Genomic DNA, 27,519 nt, shown 5'->3' on the forward strand with positions numbered 1-27,519 from the left:
AGAGCTCCATGACAAATGTTTCTGTTTTTCCTCTCACATATTTCATGCTAAAATCATTTATGAAAGCCGTGACTGAAAACGCTTTCTTCATTCAGAGATATTCATGAACAATAACAGCACACACCCTAGAGATTAGCCCCTTAAAAAAAAGTTAATTTAAAATACTAAACAATCTTGCATAAGCCCTAATTATCGCTTCAGTATTTGTAGAGTTGATCTATATTTGAAGTGGGGGGAAAAAATAACATTTTTGACAAGGTCTCTGGCAGGAGTGAGGAAAGCCAGTATTATTTTTAGTGGGAGTGACTTGAAAATCTCAAGCTACATTCTCAACACAAACACGAAATGAACTGATAAGTAGGCCAGAAGTTGTTAGTTAACTAAAAGAGGAAATGGAATTTTTATCACTTTTGCAGCAAGATGGTTTTTTAAGAGCCTGCTTGGTTTATGCCAGCCACCCTGTACTTATTCAATAACCATTTCAGAGGATATAATAGGTAAAGAATACAAAACCATTAAGTCATATTAAAAATAATACCCTCTGGCCCATCTTTTCTTTGTGTGAAGAGAATCTACATTCTCACTTACAACCGGATGACTATGTGAGAAATTAGGACCATGAGATTTCAAGAGCTGACTCAAAATAGGGACTCAACAGAGCATTTGACTGGCATTTTATTTAGGGAACAGACTGCAGGAAGAGCTGCCGGCTATGGCCATCTGCCTCCACATTTACTTCAGTAACTGGGAGACTGCTGGAGGTTCACAACGCTCTCTTCCAACCCCAGTGAACTTCCTACCTATAGACAGCAAAGTTCCTCCCAGGGGTCAGGCAGACAGGAAGTCCTCCAGGACGCCAAGTTCAAACTCTGAGTGTCTTGGACATGTACGCCAACCACACTCCAGAACCTTATCATTCTTCCTCTGAAACAATTTCTCATCTGAGTGGGATACTCAAAAACACTGGGCCCCGGGTCGAGTGCGTTCATGGTGCTGTAAGTTGATGTGGAGGCTACTAGGAGTAGGAAAAGACATGAATGGTCTTACCCAGGCTGGATCCTGAGTACTACAGCTCTGCATTGCCAAAGGGCAATAGTGGTATAGCTGCAGCAAGAGCATGGGGGTAACCAACTGCTTTCTCATTGAGGCAAGCTCTACTGGAGGGAGTTCATAGTACTGAGCAAACCGGGTCAAAATCCCATGAGCAACAGGAGGAGCTTAGGATTGTTTTGCCAAATGGTCATATTATTAAGCTTCCTTCTAAAGCCTTATGCTTATACCATGCACTGTGCAGCTGTTGGCATTGGTCAGAGAAGCTTGTACCAGTGGGCATCAGTCAAAGCACAGAGCCTTAACTAGGCAATGCACTGAGTGTTGGGCCAATATTATCTCAGGGCCTGTTCCTCAAGACCTGTAGGACAGAAAAAAAGCCTGGCTCGAGTACTTCGAAGCTTGTAGGAAAAAAAAAAGCCTGGCTCGAATTTGAGTGAGTATAAGACAGCAAAATTTAGGTAGACACCCCTCCAGCCAGAGGGTGGGTTTGGCTGCCTCTCATTGGATAGAGGTACCCCCATATCACACCATGTCACTTAAGCTACATAAGCTGACACTCACAGTAATAAACTGAGTTGCTGCTTGACTCGACTTCCTATTGCATCTGATTGTCCTGCATATGGGGAATGGGTGGATAGCTCACTCACCTTTTCCTGGAGAATAAGGAGGCCTAGCAATGACTAGGGGAGTATGGAGGCTCAAGAAGCCTGGCAACTGGAGGCTCAAAGAATCCAGCAACTGAGGACAAGTAATGGGACGTGCTTGGCGATAGAGGGGACAGGGGACATTTATATGTCCCTTTGCCCACAAAGGTTCAGAGAACATCATAGGGAAAAAAGAGCAGAAAGGAAGAACCAGAGGATGGTAAGGAGTGCTGTGAAACTCTGTCTTCCAGACTTGACATGGCGAGGTTGCCTGCACAAGATCAAGCCATATAATAGTACTCTATACATGAATTCATGAAAGACATAGAAACAAGCAAGCTCATGACTAGTAATCACCTTCGCTTGTCATCAAAGGTACAAAGTTAAAGCTACAAGACAGTATTTTTACCTAACAAATTATCAAAAACACGCTTAAAATATCATATTCATGTTGTCAAGCAGAACTCAAAATTATACTTTTACATGTCACCGAGGGTATTGCTTCTACAGATAAGAATTAGCAGCATATATTTGTCAGAACTTTTTAAAACGTATACACACACATACACACAACGGAAGAGAGGGTTAATTAAAAACATCAGAAAAAATAGTAAATATGAAAATTAAATAAAAATTTGTTAATATATATTTTACTGTAACAGTATATCTTTCTTTGGGGAAGATTGTGGAGACTGCAAAACGGATTTAGTGCTTTATATGTTGAAATATATATACATAAGTATTAATTTTATTAAAGAAAATGATGTGTCTAAAGGGGAATTAACAAAATTCAGCCAAAACACTGATGACCTACTGTCCCCTAAGGTTCCTTGGCTTCAGGCAGTATATTCTCCACACTAATTCTATTCCATCCTCAATTAATGTTTTTAGACCTTTGAGTCATGAGAAATTGTAAAAAACAACTAGGATGCTACCCTAACTTCCACCATATTTGAACATTTACAACAGTAGGACCAAAACATGAAGAGGGCTCCTGTAGGATTAGTATCCCAAACTCTCAGCCCAGAAGAGCTACTGATCCAATAGCAAGAGCTACCATTACCATGTCGTATGCTCAGCCTGCTTTCTTAAAGAACCCAGGATCACCAGCCCAGGGATGGCACCACCCACAATGAGCCAGGCCCTCCCCCATCAATCATAGGCCTGCCTACAACTCAATCATATGGAGGCATTTTCTTGAGTGTCCCTCTTCTCAGATCACTTTAACTTGTGTCAAGTTGACATAAAACTATCCAGCACACCATCCAATTACTAACGTCAAGTTTACAGGTCAGTCCTATCTTCTGTTGTCATGGTCTGTGGTCTAAGACAGTGAATATGTCTCTTTTACAGACAGAAATGCCTTTAAAACAGAATGTATACACTTCTTCCCACCCTGACCTGTAAGAGAACACAGACTTGGTTATGAACAGAATAATGGATATATATTAAAATAGTTACTTTTCCTTCTCTTCACAGAAACACAAGGAGGGACCCAAGAGTTCAAACTCAAAAAATGTATGGTCTCTTCTAAGAATGGGCCACCCTGGTGTTGGTAGCTCTTGACTTGTTGACATGACCCTCCAACATCACTGCAGTTCAGCTTCTCTGATCCCAAGGATGGTTTTAAGGGAGGCTTCTGTTCAGGACTCTGGTACTGTCTGTCTCCTCATTTGAGAGCAGTGGTTTGTCCTGTGAATTCAACTCTCTAAAGGAATCACGGTGAATTGTTGGTTGTTCTTTTATCAACTATTTCTTTTAGTGATTATGGTGAATGTTCTCTTCCAACTTCTTGGGATGCTAGACCCCAAAGTAGAAGTGCTTGTTTTTATAAAGATTAATCATAATGAAAAGTTGCTACACAGATTGCTGAAACTTCAATCTTGAATGTAAACTACTATTTAAATGTTATAAACCTTATTTTTCATGTAAGGGAAAAATCTAGTTTTCTAAGCAAAAAGGCTTTCATCTCACAGTTTTTAGGAGATGATATTATTTTATATATTTTAAAAGTTAACATAACTGGGTGACTTTTAATTTTGTGTTTATGACAGTTTCAACATTATCCTGAAGGTGCATTTAATTAACTGAAAAAAATTCAGTTAGGAAAAGTTCTACGACTCTGCTAATAAGAAAGAAAATGATTGATGTGGGATTCCCCTCTGTATGCTGTGAATATCATTGGTTAATAAAGAAACTGTCTTAGGCCTGCACAGGGCAGAATATAGGTAGGCGGAGGAAACTAAACTGAATGCTGGGAAAAAAGAAGTTTGAGTCAAGAGAAGCCATGTAGTTCCAAAGACAGACATTGGAACTTTACCCGGCAAGCCACAGCCTTGTGGTGATACACAAATTAATGGAGATGGATTAACTTAAGATATGAGTTGTCCAGAAATATGCTTAATCTATTGGCCAAACAGCATTGCAAATAATATAGTTTCTGTGTGTTATTGTGGGACCGGGCAAAACAGAAACCTTCTTACAACAAATGATACAAAAGTATTAAAACTAAAAAGTGTAATGAGGTAAAATCTTTGCCAGAAAACACACTTGCCATCCTCTGCTTGTGATTAAAGAAGCTTTGGAAGAAAGCAAAAGAAAACAGAAAGAAAAAAATACAAAATACAAAAGCGTGTATAAGTGTGAGCACTCCCTCTCCCTGACTTATATTCTTTTACTTTAAAGCTTTTCCTTATCCCCATTTCTTCCTTCTATAAAACAAGAGTTTATAATATGTACCTCAGCAGGTTGTTTTAAAAAGTGACTTCAAGCCGGGTGGTGGTGGCGCACGCCTTTAATCCCAGCACTTGGGAGGCAGAGGCAGGCGGATGTCTGTGAGTTCGAGACCAGCCTGGTCTACAAGAGCTAGTTCCAGGACAGGCTCCAAAACCACAGAGAAACCCTGTCTCGAAAAACCAAAAAAAAAAAAAAAAAAAAAAAAAAACAAAGTGACTTCAAGGACTCTGTGCTAAAGTGCACGGTATAAACGGCCTTGCTGGTGCTGTGTTTGCCATTGTTACGTTTATTGTTATTAGGCTATAACTAGCTATTGCCACTGTTGAAAATTCCTCACTTACGGTGTCTACCCCACGGTGCAGAGCAGAATGCATGTTAGCTGAATACAGGATACTTAGAGCTTTACTGACCTTCCTGTGCTACGAAGATAACTTTCATAATGAAAAAAATCCCACTCCATTATTTTACCTCCTTTAAAAACCCAGTCTCCATCAATTTTTACATAAAATGTTACCTTGCACATGAAAAATATGAACGAAAAAGAAGAAAAATAAGCACCTTTGAGTACAAACATTTAGATGTCAAAATCACTGTGACAGAAAAACATCAGTACGTTGTTAGTCAATGAGATCCAATAGGTTCCCCACCCCAAAACTGTGTAGGCTATTATCATTGCCTTTCATCTCTCCAGAGCTTGATGACAAGGCCCTATTGCTATAGACAACATAGACTTAAGTCACAAGACATGAAGAAAACAAACTGACAATGACCTGGCAGCTTCATCCCTACTAGCTAGCTTTCACGGTGTTCAAACATGCTACGTACACACCAACCAGGAAAAAAGGAACCAGTGGTCTCACTCTCTGCATGCTACAATAACATGGACTGAGAAGATAAGCCCACTGGTGTAATAATAAATATTATAGGAGTAATCATCTAGTTTCTTCTTTGATTTGAGAGATGCTCCACAATATGAAATTCATGTCTGGTACAGTTAACTGGCAAAAAAAAAAAAAAAAAAAAAAAAACGTGGCTGGCTAGGCCATGAACCCTAGGGGAGAACCTAATCTATTATTCTGCCAAATGATCATAGCAATAAACCATTCCCCAAGTTCTTATTTCTATTCCCACAAGTGCATCTTTCAACTCCCATCAGAAAAGCTTCTTTTTGCAATGGATGGTGAGTAATACATAAACCTTGAACTGGTCAGCTCTGAGAGAATAAGAAACTGTAGCAGGATCCACTGTGGTACAGCCTTCTCCCCCAGGCTCGGAGATCATTAAGGGAGAATTGTGGGAAGGCTGCAGGGCAGAAGGAACGGATGCTCACAATAAAACAATACTTGCTAGACCTGGCAAGGCTGCTGCACACATGAATTCACATTGGCTGTGACCACATGTCTGAGACCTGTGCAAGACCAAGCCAGCCAGAATTCCAACATGGATGGAGGGGGCTCAAAATGTCCTACTCCTAGCTGGGAATCTTTTGGCTTGTGATAGCTTCTGGGGGACAAAGAATCAATTTTCTTCAGTGATGTGGGCCAAGAAACTACCTGATTCCTAGTAGGTATCCCTATACCCGTGCACATACTGGCAGCACTAAGTGGACTCGGTGAATTTAAAAACAGATTACATGATGTTGGGAGGGAAACGTGGCAGGGCAGCCAGGAAAGGAATTGAAGCAGAGGAATTGGAGGATACTTTTGATCAAAACACACAGATGCATGTATGAAATTCTCAATAAAATCATTTTTAAACCCTATAAATGGGTTGGAATGATGGCTTAGCAGTTAAGGATGCTGTTCTTCCAGACAACCTAGGCTCAATAGCCCAGCGCCCATATGACAGCTCACAAATGTCTCTAACTCAGTTCCTGGGGATTGGATGTATTCTTCTGGCCTCTGTAGGCAATGAATGCATGTGATGCACAGACATACATGAAGACAAAACACCCATACACATAAAATAAAAATGAAGGTTAAAATATTTTAAACCCCTGGCCAGACATGGTGACACATGGCTTTAATCCCTGCACTCAGGAGACAGAATCAGGAAGATCTCTGTGAGTTTGAGACCAGCCTGATCAACATAGTGAGTTCCAGGACAGCCAGGAGAGAGACCCTGTCTTAAACAGCAAATAAATAAAAATTTAAAAATGTAAAACTCTATTTAAAAAGCACCAAAATATTTCTTTGTGTAGTAATGTCTGAGATTATATTATTCCATTGAGGTTTCTATTTAATGCTTCCTTTACTCTGAAAGACTTTAATTCAACTTCTGAAAACCCAGTTCTCAAAATGAATGAGTTTCATCACTTCTAAGTTGAGAGAAATTTGCATTAAACCCAAAATTTTCAAAGTCTTTTTTTTTTTGGTTTTTCGAGACAAGGTTTCTCTGTAGCTTTGGTTCCTTTCCCAGAACTAGCTCTTATAGACCAGGCTAGCCTCGAACTCACAGAGATCCGCCTGCCTCTGCCTCCCAAGTGCTGGTATTAAAGGCGTGCGCCACCACCGCCCGGCTTTTCAAAGTCTTTTAAACAGATTATTCCTGCAGCTTTTTAGATAACCTGTATATTCCTATGAATTTGATAATGGTGAATATTTCTTCCCTAGCTTTTGCTTGGGCTAGCAAAACTTTTCCAAAATTTAAAGTCCAATTATAAACCAAACAGGATATTTTCATAATGCAAAGCAAACTTTCCCCATGTATTTAGGTAACTAAAGCAGCCTCTTAGATGAACCAGTTCATTTTCACAGAAAACACAAATAAGTTAGGAGTTCTTCATATTTCCATCTCTTTCTTATGTGGTCTGGATCTAGAATGGGCTAAGTTACCATGTGATCATTGACGTTCAAAAGCTGAATTTGAGAGGGATCTACAGAGTGCCCACTTTGGGCCTTGGTTTCTTTATGGAAGGAACCACAGAGCAGGAAACCATTACATTCTAACAGTTAATCATCATTCTTGGTTTCTAATCTTTCACTATTTCTCCCAAATATTTGACTATCTCGTTAAAAAACAAAACAAAATACTGTGTCATGGGTCTGTGAAAATCCAACAAGGAAGGCTTTAACAAGGAGGCAGAGAGGGTGAAACTGCTTCCCTGCAGGTAACAGCTATCTGCAACAATGGGTTCCATCCCAAGGAAATAATTAGTTCTGAATCTTTGGTCCCTATGATGTGTATGTGGGTTGAGTCCCACAGTTGAACATAAGACATTAGTGGGTTTATGAGGACTTCATGCATTTGGTGCTCTTGCCCCGAAACAGATAACAGATGTTACTTTTTCTCAAAAATCAAGGTTTATATTCAGAAAGAGCAAGTTTTAGCAAAGAATAATCCTCCAATTTCATCCCAAACAAGATATAAATGTTCTAAACCACGGCACACAGTTGACCACAGCCTCACGATCTTCAAGATGCCAGAAACATCAAGCCAAATCTAGGATGTCTTTATGAGGACTGTTTGTTTCTGGCATCTTGAAAAACGTGAGGCTGTGGTCAACTGTGTTTGAAATTCTCAAAAACAATTAAAAATGTGAATGCATTCTATGACAAAAATGAGGAACTAGGTGAATCTACTATAAACTAGCTGATTTTTATCAACAGAATTGGTCCAAGAGTTTTCTATTATTTAAGAGAAAAACGTGCTACTATCCCCTGGTTAACTTCCTAATGAGGGGCTTTCTTATGCCCACAAATATGGGGGAATACCCAAATAAATTTTACAGGCATGTTTCTAACTAAAAGAAAAATGAGTGTCCAAATGTCAGTTTGAAAACCACAGTCCAAAGTCTCACTACACCATCCACCTCTCTTCCCTCTGACTAGGCTGTCAGGTGAAGACTTGCCCTTGGGGGCCTTTGAAAACCACAGGCACGCAAGAAGATGCCAATCCTGAATGGTTGACACGGTTCCCGAAAAATGTTGTGACCATCAGTCACTGCAGTCTCCTGTGAACCCTGTCAAGGGGGAAAAGTTCTCAGCCCAAACCCCAGGGTTGCTGATCTCATGACTGTCCATCTGTGTGCAAGAACAGGCCTACAAATATGAAGTCAGTCAAAAAAAAAAAAAAAAAAAGATACTTCTAGGAGAATGGATCTGTCGGCATCTAATTTTATCTCAGTTAAGTCACATTTAATGAAAGAGGTATCAAGGATATAGACTGTGACAACCACAGCTGGATAAGCAAAGTACTGAATGTATGTAACCATCATCTCCTGAGGAGTGGCCCAAAATAAGCCTACAAATCCTGCAGCTAATCACATACTAGTTTCTCTTCAATCTGGCTATCATTGTCTTTTCTCAATTCTATTTGAGTTCATTGGCTTTGAAAGGCATAAGACTAGCTGATGTTTAATATATTCAGATTGTAAAATGAACACTAAGCTATAAGCAAGAGTCTTCAAACATTTTCTTGCTGACAGTTAATAATGCCTTTTGTAATCACCTGTGAGCTACACGCCATTACCATGGACATGTAGATTTCTTCCTCTTTCTCAAATAACCCTCTAAAACTGAAGAAGCATTTTAGGATCTTAGGTAGTACAAAAATAGGCCACAGGTTATATAAGTTTGTTTTAAATCATAATAATTACACCACATAGAAAATAGCACAGAGAAAAGTATAGCTATACACAATATGATTCAGCCATTCCTTTAAAACAAACCACGACTCGACAAGCTTTGTTCTTCTGATCTCCTGAAGTGGTTACTAAAATAGGAACAGTGCATACTAGAGAGGGGTAAGGGCTACATCCTGACCATTGCTCATAAGACAAAGAATTCTGCCCTCCTTCTCCACATGGTCAAAGACAAAAGATACTTGTTAAAAACCAATGAAAAAGCATATTTTATTAATAACATTGAAATACCTAGATTTATATGTACAAGTCCCTAAAAGAGAAATTTGTAAAGCCTAGAAAATTATAAATAGTTACAAAGTAAAAAGCTGAAAATAGCTAAAATAACGTCACCAATCCATCAAAAAACAATATATTATTAAAATGACTTTGTCTTTCAGGAACTCTGAACTAACAAAAAGAAGCTGAACTAAACTCTTATGAGAATAATGGCACACAAATCACTTGCTATAATGGGTGTTTCTACCTCACAATGCAACCATGTCCATTGTGCCAGAGATAATGGAACTCTCTCAAAGTTGCTGCATTGTTACCAAGCAACAAGAAATAAAATGTCAAGATTAGCACTTTATTTAACATATCTTTATCATCAATGAATCTCATTTTTAGTATGCTGTTCTCCATGCAAGTGGTCATGAGGTTAAGACTTATATTTAGTAATCTACAAGTCACGAAAAGAGAAAAGAATTAATCCCAACACTCAAGAGGCAGAGACAGGCGGATATCTGTGACTTTGAGGCCAGCCTGGTCTACAGAGTGAGTTCCAGGAAAGTCCCCAGAGCTACAGAGAAACCCTGTTCGAAAAACCAAAAAAAGAAAGAAAGAAAGAAAGAAAGAAAGAAAGAAAGAAAGAAAGGAAAGAAAGGAAAGAAAGAAAGGAAAGAAAGGGAAAGAAGGAACTAGCAATCATTCACCAAGTCTATATTCTACATTTATTAATGTTATAGCAATTTTTATTGAGGTTATTTTACCATTAGATAAGTAGAATATGTCTTCATTAAATACATCTCCATTAGTCTCCATTTTTTTTAAACCAAGCCAATATGTCATGAGAATTCAAGGAAATGAACAGTCTTTAAATACTTCAATACCCTAAAACAGGTCATTTAGTGCAATTATGTTGGATATTAGCAGACTTTCTGTCAAAGCATTTTAAACCTGGCCAAACTTGAAGCACAGAATTTATAGATACTTCTTCTAGAGAGGTTTCATAAAGGAAAATGAAAATAAAGCATAAATAACTGAAAGATTATGAAGAAAATAAATGTGAGTTGAAGACATTATATAATTTAATGGGCCTAAAAGCAAAATAAACTATATGCATGATTTCCACCATTCCCACATCAATGCCAAAAGAAACAAGATGTCAGTGACATTCTTTCTCAGGTCGAAGGTTCTCATGGTTGAATGACAGAAAGATTCTTTTCCCTCCTCTTGTCATAGCAAACATCTCTCTTCGGCTTTCCTCTTTGTGTTTGTTCAACACTGCCAGGCCCAAACAGATGGGTCCAAGATATCAGGATATATTATTTCAGTTCTTTGCTTTTTTTCCCTTTCATTTGTTATTGACACAGGATCTTACTGTGTCATCCAGGCTAGCCCCGAACTCATTGTGTTGCTCAGTCTGGCCCCAAACTTGCAACTGTCCTACGAGCGCCTCTTGAGTGCTAAAATTACAACTGTGCACCACTATGTGGTAGGGTAGGCTGGTTCTTCATCAGCCTCGTTGTTCTCACTGACTAACTGAGACAGGGAGCTCTACTGGGTTAATGCTTAAAGTGTACTGAAGGGCATTCACACACTGAACGTCAAGTTTGGCATTTCAGCCAAGTTCTCACAAATACTGTGTCTCCACATGCCAGTCAGAGATGTTTGTGTGCATGACTTCTGCACAGGTATGAGCAATTATTGCCTGTGTGTCGCATGAATATTTGAACCTGGATCTATCTAGAAAAATTCCTCAACATAGTTAAAAGCATTTGCCCTATGGGGAGAGCAGCTTTATTTTGCTATTGTCATTCTGTTTACGCCATTTTTGCCCTTTTATGGTCCACAGACTGAATCTCACTGCTTTTGTAATCCTGCATCAAGATCTTAGTAATCTCTAGATCTCAAATAAAAGCTAGATGGGGAGATAGCTCAGCAGTCAAGAATAAGGACTCCTCTTCTAGAGGACATGGGTTCAAAGCCCAGCACCTACATGGCAGCTTACAGCCATCTATAACTCCAGTTCCAGGGGACCAGATTCCTCTTTGACCTCACACGGTGCCAGGCACACAAGTAGTAAACAGATAAGTAGACATACAGGCAAAGCATTGATACGCATAAAATTAAAAATAAATAAATAAAAGAAAATTAAGAGGAAAGGAATTATGTTTGCCCCTGAGGCATTTCCATTTTTTCTAGAACAGGCAGGAACATGGTCAGTCTTCAAACACTGAGGCGTGAATTGGTGTGCTCCATGAAGATCACAAATCCACACCATCCACTCAAGTCATTAAGCCACCTGGTTAAAAGCCACCATGTTCCCACATTCTATCAGAAAGAGAAACATGAACCAGTTTGCTCGCTTCTGTTAAGACAATAACATCAAGTTCCCTAAATGGAGCAAGAAGTTACAACACCTAAATTACCAACACACACACAACACACACACATACAGCACAAGTCAATGACACTGACACATATATATGCACACACAGGCACACATATACACACAGAGTACAGGCTACTCACACTGACACACACACACACCCCAAGATGCTCCTGTCTTGAAATCACATCCTTCCTCATCTTGGTCTCACTGTCAGGATGAAGTATTATTCTGCTGTCTGTTATTACAGCAAAGGACTGGTCTGTGTCCATTACAGACAAAAGTAATGTGTCCATTCAGCATTTTAGAGACTGGAAGTCAAGACCAGGTAGCCCCATCACTACAGCCTCTGCTGAGGGTTCCCAAACTCAATGAACATAGAGAGAAAGCAAGATGGCAGCCTTGAGCAATCCACATTCTAGAGACTAATTCACTCCATAAAACTCCTGTTAATCCCTCTTAAGGGAAATGCCCCATTACCTAATCTGCTTTCCACTAATCCCCAAATCTTAAAGGTTCCATCGGTTCTTAGTATTGTCATAATGAGGACCAACTTCCAGAATGGGGGTGGCACAGGGCACTTGCCCTCCCCACAGCTCTGTGCATGCGACTTCTCCCATGCCCCACAGAAGCTGCCCCTCCATTAACTGAAAATCTAACTTCCTCGTTTTCTTGAGTTGTTTGCTAAAAGACCATCACAACAAGGCTTTCCACTAAACACATTGATTACGAATTCTGTTTCTTTCCTTACGTTTCATACCCCTTTTCTCATTAGTATTTAACATTATTATATTATATGCGCTCCATCTCACTTACTCTACCTACTGACCATCTGGATCAGAATGAAGGTTCCCCGAGGGTAGGGAACTCACTCTCTCTCTCTCTCTCTCTCTCTCTATATATATATATATATATATATATATATATATATATATATATATATATATATCTCGTTCCCTGAGAAGTGCCAGCAGCGCCAGGACTTCTGTGCATCAGAGAACTTGTGTTAAGACATCACTAGCACTTGTTTCAAGGTAAAATGGGTAACATAGGATGGGGCAGGAAGGATGATGGACAGTTACTGCAGCTGTTTTAGGCGCAGGAGGGTTCATTACTCCCTCTGCTTAGTCACTTATGTTCAGAGCCCTTACTAAAAATACACATCTTAAGCTTTACCTTACAATGTTTACACTGCAATCTTCACCTTTTTGTACTCCCTACCTAGGTACAACACATGGTGGATGGCAGATGTCCCCCTAATCTTTGCCTCAAGTCCTCAAGTCAACCTCCTAAAAAGAGATGACTTTGCCTGTCACTGATACAGAACATGAAGTCACGGTTTCCAAAGCTTTGCTCTTGCAGATGTAACAAAAGAAACTTTGTGTTTTCATTTTGTAAAACAGATTTTTACATCTCCTTATGACACAGATTTTAAAAGGGGGGGGGTTAAAAACACGTAGTTATCATGACAGTGGTTAAAGGGAAGGAGTAGGCTCTTATCTTCAAATAGATAACTCATAAATCTTCAATTTTTGTATGCCAAGCAGGTGGCTTATCTATATTTGTGTGCAATATAATATCTATTATCTTGTTATGCAAATGTTTTTTTCATATTCAGTTATGTCAATATATCATAATATAAATACTAGGTAATAGAAAAGAATTTAAGTTATGAAAATGAATATAGTTATTGAAACTAAAACTCAAAATTAATCAAAATAGTTGGAAGGGGATCGTGCAAATCTTTGTTTTATAAAATCAACCTCAGCACAGCCCAATGGTAATGACACACACACATGCACGAACACACACACAGCACAAGCCAATGACACTGACACACACACACATACACACACACAGGCACACAAATACACACAGAACACAGGCTACTCATAGTGACACACATACACACCCCAAAAACAGAAAAGTGAAATAAAATAAAGACCAGAAACAGCCAGGTTATTTCAGGCACAGGCAGCACCGGCAGCCTTCCGTGGCTGAGTCAGACGACCCTTTGTGACAACAGGAGCATGCGGGTTGCATTGTCTTCGAAGTGAAGCCCTCTCGGCTCTCCCCGGATTTATGGTAAGCATGCTATGCACACAGGAGACAGGGAGAAGGTGTCATGGGGGGCTGGGAGGCTGACAAGAGTCCTCCAGAGACAGGGCCAACAGAGCCCGCCTGGGAGACTAGACAGCCCCCGCTGCTCTCATCACACACACAGTGCAACACCCAGGAGTCGCTCCGGGCTGCTTTTACTCATCAACCTGTGAAGACTTCGCCCACTCAGAGAAAGTCCAGAAATAACAGTCTGGGCTAAAAAGAGAAACCTCTCTCTGGCTTGTGTGCCAACATATGTACCCACTTCTACTGTTTCTCTCAAATAATCACCCAGTTCTTTCACAGGGGCAGGCAAACACAGCCAGAGTGATGGGGCTACAGCTTCACAGGGAAATACGCAAATGGCTGCCCCCTTTCAGAAAGGTACGTGTGATGATAGTCACACATCACTGTACGTCCCTTTGTTTTTATATAGCGTAAGTATATACAGAACGCAACAGAAAGAGAAAACATATCCCCAAATGCAACACTGTTATTTATACATGGTAGAAATAATTAATATCAAAGGCGATTTGATTTTCTCTTCTTTTTTATACACATGTTGGTTTTTTTTTGTATAAAACGTTTATCGTAAATGAACTGTTATATAATTGAACAACATGTGTTGGTCACAATTTACAGAACGCAAACACTTGGTAGATGGAAGCAGGAAGGTCATGTGTTCAAAGATGGCTTGTTCTGGCAGCCTGCTAAATGGGAAAAGATCTTCACTAACCCACATCAGACAATGGACTGATCTCTAAAATATACAAAGAACTCAAGTAATTGGTTATCAAAAGAACAAATAAAACAAAAAAATGGGGTACAGACCTAAACAGAGAACTCTCAACAGAAGAATCTAAAATGGCTGAAAGACACTTAAGGAAATGCTCAACATCCTTAGCCATCAGAGAAATGCAAATCAAAACAACTCTGAGATTCCATCTTACACCTGTAAGAATGGCCAAATTCAAAACCACTGATGACAACTTATGCTGGAGAGGTTGTGGGGGAAAGGGAGCACTCCTGCCTTGCTGGTGGGAATGCCAGCTGGTACAGCCCCTTTGAGTATCAGTATGGCGATTTCTCAGAAAATTTGGAAACAACCTTCCTCAAGACCCAGGAATACCAGTTTGGGGAATATATCCAAAGGATGGTCAGTCATGCCACAAGGACATGTGCTCAACTATGTTCATAGCAGCTTTGTTTGTCATAGGCAGAACCTGGAAACAACCTGCTCAATACTGAACTGCTGCAGCAGTTCAGTAACTTTCTCTCTCCTTACAACCAAAGGGACCCTCTCGTGCTATCTACACTGTCTCTTGGACACCAAAAAGTTCATTTTTGCTCCTGTAAGAAATATGTGTTGCTGAAAAGAATCAGATTATAATAGGATAAAAATTAAAAGAGAATTCTACCCAAGATAGTGCCAGTTTCTTGTAGATGTATAGAGGCGAGGGAAACCTAGCGTTAAGCTATTCGCTGTGTTTGTGCTGGCTGGTTTCTATCAACTTGACACAAACCTAGGCGAAAACCCATATCTAGGAAAAAAGTCTTTTTTAAAAAGTATTATAATTATTTCAAGCATATGGGTGGCTATGCCTATATGTGTGTGTACCATATACATTCTTAGTACCTGGAAGCAAGAAGAAGGCGTTAGATAACCTAGAAGTGGAATTACAGACCATTGTGTGTCATCATGTGGCTCCTGAGACTTAAACCCTGGTTCTCTGGAAGGGCAGTCAATGTTCTTATCTCCAGGACCTAAAAAGGGAATCTTGGGCAAATCTGTGGAGTATTTAACATCATTAATGATTCATTGAGGGCCCATCTTGGACAAGTGGTCCTGAGTTGTATAAGGAAACAAGCTGAGCAAACCATAGGGAGAGGAAGCCAGTAAATACTATCCCTCCATGGCCTGTGTTTCAGTTCCTTCCTCTGGGTTTCTGTCTCGAGTTCCTGTCCTGACTTCCCTGGGTGACGGGCTATAAGCTACGAGATAAAATAAGCCCTCTGTCATCCTCAAGTTGCTTTTGGTCATGGTGTTTTGTCAGAGTATGAAAAAGTCTAACTTCACTGATACTACAGATGCATACCACAGTCTTGTCATTAAGATGATTCAATAAGATACACACACAAGGGCCACATGATCTGTTTTTAAAGGCACACAATATAGCAAAACCACTGAAAAATAAAACAGGAAGGAAAATGACACATCCCCCATCACTTGGGGAAACACTGTGCTTCACTTTCTCTGAGAAAGCGTTCCTGAAGTGTCACCGTGAAGTAACACCTTGGCCAACTGTGGATTCCAAGTGTCACATAATAGATGTCACACAACATGACCATCAGGTGGAAAATTAGGAACATATATTCACATTTCCACGTCCCAAATTAGGTTCCCACAAAGTCCTCCCTAAGGAAGACTATGCCAAACTCCTATTAAGAGTTGGTTCAAGATGAATCTCAAAGCCACGCTGAGAATCATTTTGAAGTCTCCTTTGGAGTTCACATATGTATACCCCAAAATGGTATAAGCAACTATTGCTATCCCAAATCCTTAAGTCTAAAATGTCTCTGCAATGGTCCAAGCCTCTTTCAAATGCTACGATGCCTAATGATGTTAGTCAATGCCTAGATTCAGCTGCTCTGAGTGAACCTATTACAGTAGCTATTTGTACAGCACTCCGTGTTAAAGAATTCCAATCATCAAACTCAGTAAGCCAATCAATCCAAGTGGTGTGACTTCCTACTTTACCAGAATGCCATGCACAGTCGTGCACCACATATGACTGACTACATGTGGAACACGGTGGTCCCATAAGATCATATAACTAAGTGATATTGTACCTACCTTGTTATAAATATTTCCATGATATTTGTAATGCAGCAGAAATTATTTCTCAATGTATTTCTCAGACAATTTCTTGTCATTCAGCAGTATGACATGACAGTCTATCATGCATCTTAGATTTTCATCTTATTTTGTTCAAAGACCAAATGACTTTTATAAGCCAAGTGTATTTCCAAAGACAACACATCATTCCAGTGAGCACAGCTGACCAGAAAGCTGCTAACATATCTAAATTATATAAAGAGAATCTCTCCATATCTAAGACAAAACAAAATAACTCTCCTTGTTTGTCCCCCTGAAAACTAACGCCAAAAATAAAACAAGATGAAATGAAAACTTCACAGCATGAACTCACAAGCCTCTTTTCTTACCTCCACCACCGTGGTTCCGGCAGCTTTGCACATGGGCAAATTGAAGTTTCTTGCGCTCTTCCTATATCAGACAAGGAGGAGAGAGGAGGGAGAAAGATCAAAGACGGACTCCTCTCTTTCAACTTGAAAATGCAGACTGAAAGAGTTGCTGCCAAGAATCTGTGCACCTGAGAGTGCATGACTTCCAACCACCTTGAAACTTAAAAGCTCTCGTGGCCATTTCATCCCATTTATATGGCTTTCAGAGTAGGTGTAAGGAAAGGCTATTTTTCATGTTCAATCAATAGCTTTTACACAGAAAAATAAAATGGGTATTTGCAGATATCTGAAATTAAAATCTCCTAATCTTTTAACCGAGATTAAACTTGGCTGCCATAGTTAAATATTCCACTGAGAAACTTTTAAAAAGTAGAAAGAGTTAGGGGTGCAGCATGGGTATGAAGCACTTCCTCGGTGTGCACCAGGTCCTGGGGTTCCACTGCATTACCACAAAGGCAAAGAGAAAGGGATAGAGGACCAAATGCTTCACAGGAGAGGGTACTGTCTTTCCTACTAAATAAGAAGTTTCCACTAGCTGAGAGTATATGAACACTCACAGGCACTGTGAGTCCACTTAACAATCACTCCGGAGAACAATGTGTGATGTATGGACCAGCTGTCCTAGTGACTACAAGTGATATTTGTATTCTGAGAGTCTAGACTGCTTGACCACTAGGCTGAAAGCTTTCATTGGGCCACCACTAAGTGACCATTAGCACCTACGCACGGTCGGAGCTTACAGGCCCAAGTAAAGTCTTCAGAAACCACAGGCAGGCATCAGAGCATGGGAAGAAATTCTACAAATACTTGAAGTAACTGATATTTGCTATAATACTTCATTCTTTTTATTTACAGGGCATCAGAGCTTTACAAACATCACACCGATGGTCAGAGAACGCAGGCAGCGAGTTAGTTTGCCTGGGATTTCCAAATTTAGCTGCATGTCAAAAGCCTACAACTCAGGAAATCAGAACGTTAATATCACGTTAATTCCTTCAGAAATAAATTTTAAAAAATGCAGTATGGCAGAGAATCTGACTGTGATTGAGGCCAAACTACATTTGTTAAGACTAATACTTTTTAAAAGAATCCTTCATTAAAGCAGCAAATAACAAAATGATGAGGAAGAAAATGATTTCTTTTTTTTAATTTAATTTTTATTTAATATTTTAGGATTATTTAACATTTTTTTTATTGAAAAAAAAATTTTTCCACTTCCTCCCCACCTCCCATTTCCCTCCCCCTCCTCCCACCCCTCTCCCCCTCCCCCCACTCCTCTTCTCCTCCCTCTCCAGTCCCAAGAGCAGTCAGGGTTCCCTGTCCTGTGGAAAGTCCAAGGTCCTCCCCCCTCCATCCAGGTCTAGGAAGATGAACATCCAAACTGTCTAGGCTCCCACAAAACCAGAACATGAAGTAGGATCAAAACCCCGTGCCATTGTCCTTGGCCTCTCGTCAGCTCTCATTGTCCGCCATGTTCAGAGAGTCTGGTTTTATCCCATGCTTTTTCAGTCACAGTCCAGCTGGCCTTGGTGAGCTCCCAATAGATCGGCCCCACACTCTCAGTGGGTGGGACCGAACAGGTCATGTCGCTCACCTCTCATATATAGCCAAAGTGGCCCAACTTCCAAAACACAACTATCTAACCTACAAATCCAAGGCATTAAACACTTATCATTACTGAGAGCGTAATATGCAGAGGTTCATCGAAAGACAGGAAAAGCACGGAGGCCTGTGGCTACCCAGAAAATGCAAACAGGAAGAGCTCAGCATTTGTGAAGACAATTAGCTCTTCAGATGGAAGGAACCTTTAGAAGGCTTTCCCGGGAGACATTGGCCCCACAGGAAAGGAACTTACCTAAACTGTTATTACCAGTTTCCCCCAAAATATCAGAGCAATTTTGACATTTTCAAGACACTGTATAAAAACAGCAATATTAAAACCAAAAAAAAAAAAATACACGTTGGCTGCTGTCATGTTTGCCAAGAAAATAACTACTCTTTGCAATGAAAATATAGATAGAAAAAAACAATTATATGTACCTGTGTACAAGAGTACATAAATCCATTTCTTTTTTTAACTTATTAGATTTTTTAAAAATACCAATCCAGGTTCCCACCCCACCCCCATTCTCTCCACACCCCCATCCACTAGCCCATTTCATTTTAATGGGGTCTCACAGATCCCAAGCTAGCCTCAAACTCCCTATGGAGTGAGAATGACTTTGAACTTCCGTTGCACGTGCTGGGAATGTAATACCATAGGCATGAGGCAAGCACTCTGTCAACTCAGTTCCATCCCGGCCCTGGATCTAATTACTTAGCGAGCCATCCGGTCAACAGGAACAGACAAGTACAAATACAGCATATCATCAGGGCCGCTGGGACCCAAGTGCATACACGGGTGTGCATGAATGACTCTAAGCCACTTAAAACTGGTCAGAAAGCAACTCACTGCGGCATTCATTTGTGCTACCATAGCTTAGAAAGCACGGAGCTGTTGACACCCATTACATTAGCTTTGTTTAAATGCTAAGGATGCACCACAGGGCCCAAGGCAGGCACTCACTCCACTTGAGGTATAACTTCCTTTTTACCCAAGACAGGAGGTGAGGTGTTTTGTTTTGTTTTTTAGCTACCACAGTACCTGAAAATCACGTTTCCTGCCCGGTCCGCTTTCCAGGCCTTCACCAAAGCAAAGTCTCCTGTGATTGCTTCCTCCAGAATGAAGTGCTGCCCATTAAACTCCCTCACCTGCGGGGAAACAAGACTCGCGGTCAGACATTTGGGCAGGACTCACACAACCATGCTATGTGCTGTGCTCTGAACAGGCACACACTAGGAGCCCAGAGAGGGAGGCTTTCTCAGGAGGAGGGACCTCAAGAGACTACATCAGTAGCATAAGGCTTTCCCAGAACAGCCCAGGGAGGCTTCAGGAAGAGAATGCTGTGCACAAGTCCCACAACAAGTGCAAGTTTAGTACATCTGAGGAACTAAAACCCCTACAAGTCTAAGCGGTAAAGTGTGTCAATATCCATTTGACTGTGTGTCTTGGTGACATTGGGGACATAGAATACAGCCCCTCTTTCTTTCTATCCCTCTCCCCAAATAAAAATGTGTGCATCACACGAAATGGCTTCTCTATTGCTTCTCATTAATCTGTGATCTTTAATTACTGTTGAGATAGTCGATGATCACAGAAAAAGTAAATTAATGTGAAAAGAACTGGCATTTTCCCATTTGAGTGGGCATGATGTGGGCTTCCTTCTATTGACATCTTCGTAGATTTTCTTCACACAAGATTTCTGTATGTTTTTTGCCTTTACTCATAGTAACTTCTTGCTTCTTTTGCTTTTATAAAAGTTGGTTTTAACTTATTGCACATCTTCAGTCATTACTGATACAACACAATGCTTTTGAATTTGTTTTAAACGTTTACGGTCTTTTGGGAGACAGCACAAAACAAAACTCTCCTTTGCCAGTATGCTCTTCCTTTCTTTTCCCCTTGGAGATTCGCCTCTGGGAATTAAACAGAATTGAAACAATCCCATTGAGGGCTGGATTCCTCCCACACAACTGCAGCCCTGTGAAAGCCGAATTCAAACTGCATTCCCACTGCGCCCTCTAGTGGACAATGGACTGGATGCGTTTCCAACACAAAGGTGGGGTTCTGTTACTTTCTGCTTTGCTTTGTCGGGGAGGAGATGCTGAGACTTGACCTTGAGGTCTCATATACATTATCATGTTCTCTGTCATTGAGCAACGTTCCAACCTTACTTTTACAGAGTTTCAAACAGAGCATTTCTTAAAGGAAAGCTTCTCCAAAGACAGCCCTGTTTCTTACTAGAAGACATGAGCTAGGAAAACTGCTGATGAAGACTATACCACTATGAAATTATATAAGATTAGTTGCGCAACAACATGCAAAGTTATTTTAAAGGCTTGAGTCTTTCAAAAGTCATCACCGTGAACATCAATGACGAGGCAAGTAGTGGCACATGCCTGTAATCCCAGCACTAGAGGCAGAGGCAAGAGGACTGCGGGAAGATCAAGAGAAGCTTGGCCTACAGAGCATCAAAAATTCCCGAACAAAGCTTTCCCAAAAGAAAGCAAACAGAAAACCCACCAGGGATGATGGCTGAGGCGTAGAAAACGCAAGTATTTTTTAAATATGTTTTCTAGTGTTACCTGTCTTAAACCTCAAAGAGGGAAGCAACAGCGTTACCAAGATTACTCCTGTGCTCGCTGCAAATGGTGCCGGTGGCCTCTGCTTCGTCTTTAGGATCTTCTGGAATTCATTCCCATCAGATTTCGCCAAGGATCTCCATTTCTGCACACTATTGTTTAACTCTAGTCCTTAGCCTTCCTTTGGCCCAACTGCTCCCTCTTTTATCTTTCAAATCACCAGGCTCCCCTGGGTTTCCTCTGGGCCTTCCTTCTCACTTTCCACTGTGGTGCTTCTTCTGCCTGTCTATTAAGTGTTAAAGAGGACCCTCTGCTTGCAAAGTGGTCGGGGACTGTGTGTCTAGTCCTAAGGGTTTGGATGCCCACATATCATGCCTCCTATCCTGTATTTCCTACCAGAGTCACCAAGCACTTCCTCTTGAGACTCCTGAACTTAAGGACATCTCTTCCCCAACAGACAGAGCTCTCTGCTTGCCCCGTGCCTTACCCATCACAATAAGAGCAATCTTGGTTCTTGTCTTCTATGTCATATGCTGTGGCTCCATCACCAACATCTGACCTGATTCTAACCCGTTTGCACAAACTCCACTTTAGCACCTCATCTCAGCCAATGCCTGTTCCCACCAGGATCAATGCATGGCCACCCACTCTCTAACGTGGGCCCCTACAAAACCATAAAACTTACCGACCACGGTCAGACTGATCTTTATAAGATGTAACTTAGAACATATCACACTCATACTCAAATTCTCTATTAACTTCTTATCATACTGAGGGAACTCTAGGCTATGTGAAGAGACAATAGACAAACCAGAGCCAGAGGATAGAGATTGGGGAGGCAGGGATGGAGGGAGAGACAGAGAGATCAGAGAGAGATTGAATTTTACAGAAAATTACAAAGGTACTAGATTCATGCACTTTGGAGGCCCAAAAATGTGAGCCTGTTTCCACCTTGTCTGAAGGTCAGAGTTTTAACTGCTGAAAGCTGCTGCCATTCCACCCTGAGCAAAGGTCGGAGAGTTGGAACTTCTTTTTTTGTTTGTTTGTTTTTTTTGTTTTTTGTTTTTTCGAGACAGGGTTTCTCTGTGGTTTTGGAGCCTGTCCTGGAACTAGCTCTTGTAGACCAGGCTGGTCTCGAACTCACAGAGATCCGCCTGCCTCTGCCTCCCAAGTGCTGGGATTAAAGGCGTACGCCACCACCGCCCGGCTGAGAGTTGGAACTTCTATTTCTACAAGGTTATTGTCCGTTTCCACCTCAAGGGTTCCACCTAGATTTAGAGCAGAGTTCTGTTGTCTCAAGGTTATTGTCAACAGGTGTGGCTAATATCCAGACCTTGTATTTCAGGAACAGAGAAGTAGATGAGTCCTCACAGAATCTCCCGAGGAAAGTGGTCTCTTAGAGTCACGTGGGTGAGGAGTATCTTACCTCTCGTGGCTTGCTGGCAATGGCAACGCTGCCATCTTTGTTGTATTTTATGGGTGATCCTCCTTCTTGTACCAGGGTCCCATATCCTGTGCTGGTGTAGAAGGCAGGGACTCCGGCTCCGCCGGCACGGATCCTCTCTGCAAGCGTGCCCTACGAATAAGCAACCAATATCTGTGAAAAGTTCACAAAGTGCAGCTGGGACTGGGAATACAGACACTGTTAGAAGTAATTCCCGTCTTTGAGAGGCTCACCACCTCCAAAGTGTGTATCAATGTATGTGCTTGGAAAACTCCACGCTAACGCATCAATTAAAGACAATAATCATTCCATTCTTGACCCACATTCAGATATAACTGTTCATTTGCCTAGTCGTGCCATCAGTTTCTAGACTCTACACCCACTGGTCTCTTGACATCATATTCTACAAATGTCTACTTTAATGTTTTGAAATCAAATTTAAAATTTAATTACGTAAATGTAGCTATTCATATATTTTTAAATGTTAAATTTTGTTTTACCATGTAATATGTGTAAGTGTAAATTAAATAATTTTATCATTAAGAGCAATAGGTATGCCACACAGGGTGAAAAATTTTTATAATTTTAACATCTGGGAGGCTAAGACAAGAAGAGTGCCATGAGTTTGAGGTCAGCATGAGTTACATAACAAATACTATGCTAACCATTAAAACAATCATAGGGCTGAAGAGATGGCTTAGAAGTTAAGAGCACCTACTGCTCTTCCAGAGGTCCTGAGTTCAATTCCCAGCAACCACAAGGTGGCTCGTAACCATCTGTAATGAGATCTGGTGCCCTCTTCTGTCCTGCAGGCATACATGCAGACAGAACAGTGTGTACATAATAAATAAATAAATCTTTTTTAAAAGAATCATAATAACACCCCTCATTTTAAAAAATTTTTGCTCACCCTTCCCAAACACTCTTCTCTGCCCAATGGCCAAAAACCTAAATGGAGAATATTGATGAAGACAAGCGTCCTTTGGGAACACCTGCCTACCCAAAAGGAGTGCCAGTCCCTGCCACTTCAGCAGTGTCCTCCCATCAAGCTGCAGAGGAAGATGCGAGAGAAAAGGTGTGCCACTTGGCTGAGGAAAGAAACACTAACTTCTTTTATTTTAAGTATTAAAAAAGTTCCTCCCCATGTATGTGGCCTCTGACAAAATAGAGATAATGCATAAAAGAAAAGACTCATGTTCAATAACTACACAGCCTCGATGATACAGTGCCTTAACTAACAATGCAAAGGTTGCATGGGATGGTCTGGACTGTGTGTCCCTTAAAGTATTGAAGTTGAAACACTAACCTTCAATGTAACAGGGGTAGAAGGGGATACTTAGATGGAAATAACCCTTAAATATAGGCCCTGCTCTAGGAGGATCGTTGTTGTTATAAGAAAAGACACCAAGAAGCTCACTTTGCTCATCCGAGTGCCCCAGAGGACAAAGCAAGACATCAGCCACCAGAAGGCAGGAAAAGACTCCCTAGGAAACTGGATTGGCTGTCTCCTGATCTTGGACTTTCCAGCTGTTTTAACTGTGAGAAATGAGTTTCCGTGGTGTGAGCTACTCGATCTATGGAGGGATTTTTAGCTTGTTGATTTTTATAGAAACCCAAGGAAACTAGAAATGTATATATTTGTTCATTCACAAAACTTGAAATGAAAGCTGAGTCATATCAAACCCAGCGCAGCCCTTGAACAGGCAGAGATGCCTGTGCTGTGGGTAACCGGGTGGGACTGAGACGCAGTGGAGCCGCTGTCACAGAGAACAGTCCCCGATGCATGCCTTCTCTAGACTAGCACGTACCTGATCATTTTCTTTTCTAAGATTTGGCTGCATTCCATCCTTATCAACTTGGCAAAGTTCTGAAGCAACATTACCTTGGGGCAGAATGGGGCGCTCAGTTGCAGAGCGAAGGCAGAGTGTGTCAAAGCGGAGCACCGATACTCTGGGTGTGTAGAGCCTTGCTTTGCCCAAAGGGCTTCGAGAGCAGCCTTGGATGGATTAGGAGAAGTGGAAACCAGGTACAGACTTGCCGCACGAACTGTACAAATGGCTGTACATTCATCAGTCCCCCTAAATCCTCAGGCTCCGAGCTCAAGCACTTCCACCATGAAACAGTTTCACCCTCCAACAGACTTCACTCTTCTGACTTGAGTCAGCAAGATTTGACCACTCAGAAATCTCCAGCACTGAGATTCATTAAAACTGGCTTTTAAGACAATCCCATTTTTGTAAGTCCTTTTGTTTGCTTCTGACACAACATACACTGTAGCATCATATTAAAAATTTTATCCAGCAGCGTGAATATTTTCTACTTAGCGATACCTAATCTTCCATAGTCACAGGAAGTAGTCATCTAGAATCAACAGGAGCAACCCAAAGACAAGTTCCCTTGGTTTGATGAAATAGCATCTCTCTGTCTGGAACAACAACAAAGCTTTAAGAAGGAAGAAAGGAACTTTTCTATAAACTGGCACTGACTGGCACTGTGAAACAAAAGCAGAGGCATTTCCTCACCTGAGGGGTCAGCTCCACTTCTAACTCGCCCGATAAGTACTGTCGCTCAAATTCTGCATTTTCTCCCACGTACGACGAGATCATGCGTTTTATCTGCTTGGATCGAAGTAAAAGGCCCAGGCCAAAGTTGTCGACCCTAAAGAAAAAGGGAGCTGGTAATCATGAGCCCACCTACAGAATACTGTTAGCACACTTTTTGTTTTTGTTTTGTTTTTCAAAGACGTGAAACTTCAATAATTTGGAGGGAAAACAATCTCTTCTAAAGAATTCTGTTCACATTTTCCTTCTATCCCTCACCACTCCAAGAACTCAGAAAGTGGCTTGTCTTTTCTTGTTTTACAGGCAGAAATAGGAAAGCTTAAAAGGCTGGCATGAATCCCAGCATTCGGAAGGCAGAGGCTGGGGGAGCTTTGGGCTTGAGGCCAGCCTGGTCTATGTAGTGAGGTTCAGGTCAGCCAGGGCTACACAGGGAGATCTATCTCAAATCCCCCAAGCTCTCAGAGACTAAGGGACATAGCTAATGAAGCTCCAGCCCATGTTCAGCCTACAATTCCAGTCCACACATTTTTTGTTCTCTTTACTACTGCAAGGTGATCTTGGGATAGATGCTAAGCGTGGTGGCCTGGCTCCTGCTCTATGCTTTGTGCTTTGAAGCATCCCCAAACACTCCAGTACAGAGGCTCTCTGTATTCAAACAGAAGGGACCATTCCTGTATTAAGACAAAGATGAGCACATTCATTGAACTAGGAACCCAAGTTATACATAATTCTAAGAGCATTTTTTTCCTGTATCACAGACATTTTCCTTAACGATATTTGTATACTTGAATGTCCTTAATCCCCTCAAACGAAAGGACTTCAGGCAGCAAAATGAATCCTTTATTAGTTACAATACATACATATATGGTTTAATAATTTAAAATGAGGACTCAGTTTATTCTTAGAAATGATGCAAGCACTATTGACTTTTTCTAGATTAAAAATCTCCACGTGTATGCATTTCTTCTTTGTTTCTATCATATTTTCATAGAAAAATGCAGCTGCATTTTTAACACAATTCATAGGTTAACTACTGAATGAAAGCTTGTCCCTTTTCCATCAGCTTATCTCTCCCTGCTCAAAGGTTTTGGAAGCTCTTTACCCAACTAGAGAGAAACAATAAACTTTGTTTGTAGGTTGATTTATCTGTCTGGAACAGTCTCACTGCGTAATCTAAGTTGGCCTGGAACTCAAGATCCTCCTGCCTCAGCTTTCCAAGTGATAGGATACAGGCTTGGCTTTATAAAACTATTTTGTTGTTGTTGTTGTTGTTATGTTGTTGCTGTTTTTGAGACAGAGTTTCTCTGTGTAGCCCTGGCTGACCTAGAACTTGTTCTGTAGACCAGGCTGGGCTTGAACTCACAGAGTTCCGCCTGCCTCTGCCTCCCAAGTGCTGGGATTAAAGACGTGTGCCACCACTACCACCTGGCTTATAAAACTACTTTTAAGGACAAAATAGTTTTAGAAGATCATAATGAGACAACACAATAAACACAAAGGAATAATTATATTAAAAGGAAAAACCGAGTCAGTAGGCAAGGACATAAAACACCAGAATTTTTTTGTGTGCTAAGACGAATGTATACTAATCGCTTTAAGGAGGGAAAAAATAACAAAGCCATTAGCATGCTCTATTAACACTGAAAAAAATCCAGGTGCTGAGTCAGCAATTCACTCTTGGGTCTTCACCAAACAAGAATTCATATTTAATGCTCACTAAAAGACATATATAATATACTCATCAATAGCATTACCCATTATGACAAAAAATGAAAGCTTCTCAAATGCCCATCCACAGAACAGATAAGTTATAGTTTATCCAGACAATAAGATACAGCAATGAGACTGCTTGCTGGACAACCACTAGCCACCATGGACAAATCTCAGACTGAATGTTGAATGAAAGAAGCTCTACACAGAAGTTACAAGAGCTTCAGACTTTGATGGGACTGCTGAATGAGATCCAAAGTACCCGTACTGTAGATCAGGGTAGGGAGAAAAGAGTAGTAACCGGAGCCATTGTGAAGGGATCTTTCAGGAGACCTGACCCTGTCCCATGTCTTTGCAGGGGTGTTGGCTACATGGCTGTGCAGCTTATAAAATCCTATCTGTACATCTGTGTATGGTCAGTTTTCTACACCACTCTAATATTACGTATCAATAATGTTTTAAAAGATAAAACTCCAATAAGAAAGGCCCTGAAATCCTCCTATATATAGGATCTTTTGTTTCCTCCCTGCCAATCACTTGCGTGTTCTGATGGCTCCTCCCACACACATCTTGTGTTGTCTGCCCAATTC

General features: G+C 40.9%; 1 protein-coding gene across 1 annotated transcript in view; it reads right to left on the reverse strand.

Annotated features, from left to right (window-relative positions):
* The window catches only part of Oxct1 (3-oxoacid CoA-transferase 1), a 111,916-nt gene that overhangs the window by 65,546 nt on the left and 18,851 nt on the right, over positions 1 to 27,519 (reverse strand). Inside the window, exons 4-7 of the mRNA XM_057789948.1 lie at positions 25,181 to 25,316; positions 22,641 to 22,790; positions 19,677 to 19,783; positions 16,994 to 17,054 (exon numbers count right to left, since the gene is read on the reverse strand). Coding sequence (XP_057645931.1) covers positions 16,994 to 17,054; positions 19,677 to 19,783; positions 22,641 to 22,790; positions 25,181 to 25,316 — 454 coding nt within the window. The remainder of the gene's footprint in view (positions 1 to 16,993; positions 17,055 to 19,676; positions 19,784 to 22,640; positions 22,791 to 25,180; positions 25,317 to 27,519) is intronic.

This window comes from Chionomys nivalis, chromosome 15, assembly GCF_950005125.1.
Source record: "Chionomys nivalis chromosome 15, mChiNiv1.1, whole genome shotgun sequence".
NCBI lineage: Eukaryota > Metazoa > Chordata > Mammalia > Rodentia > Cricetidae > Chionomys > Chionomys nivalis.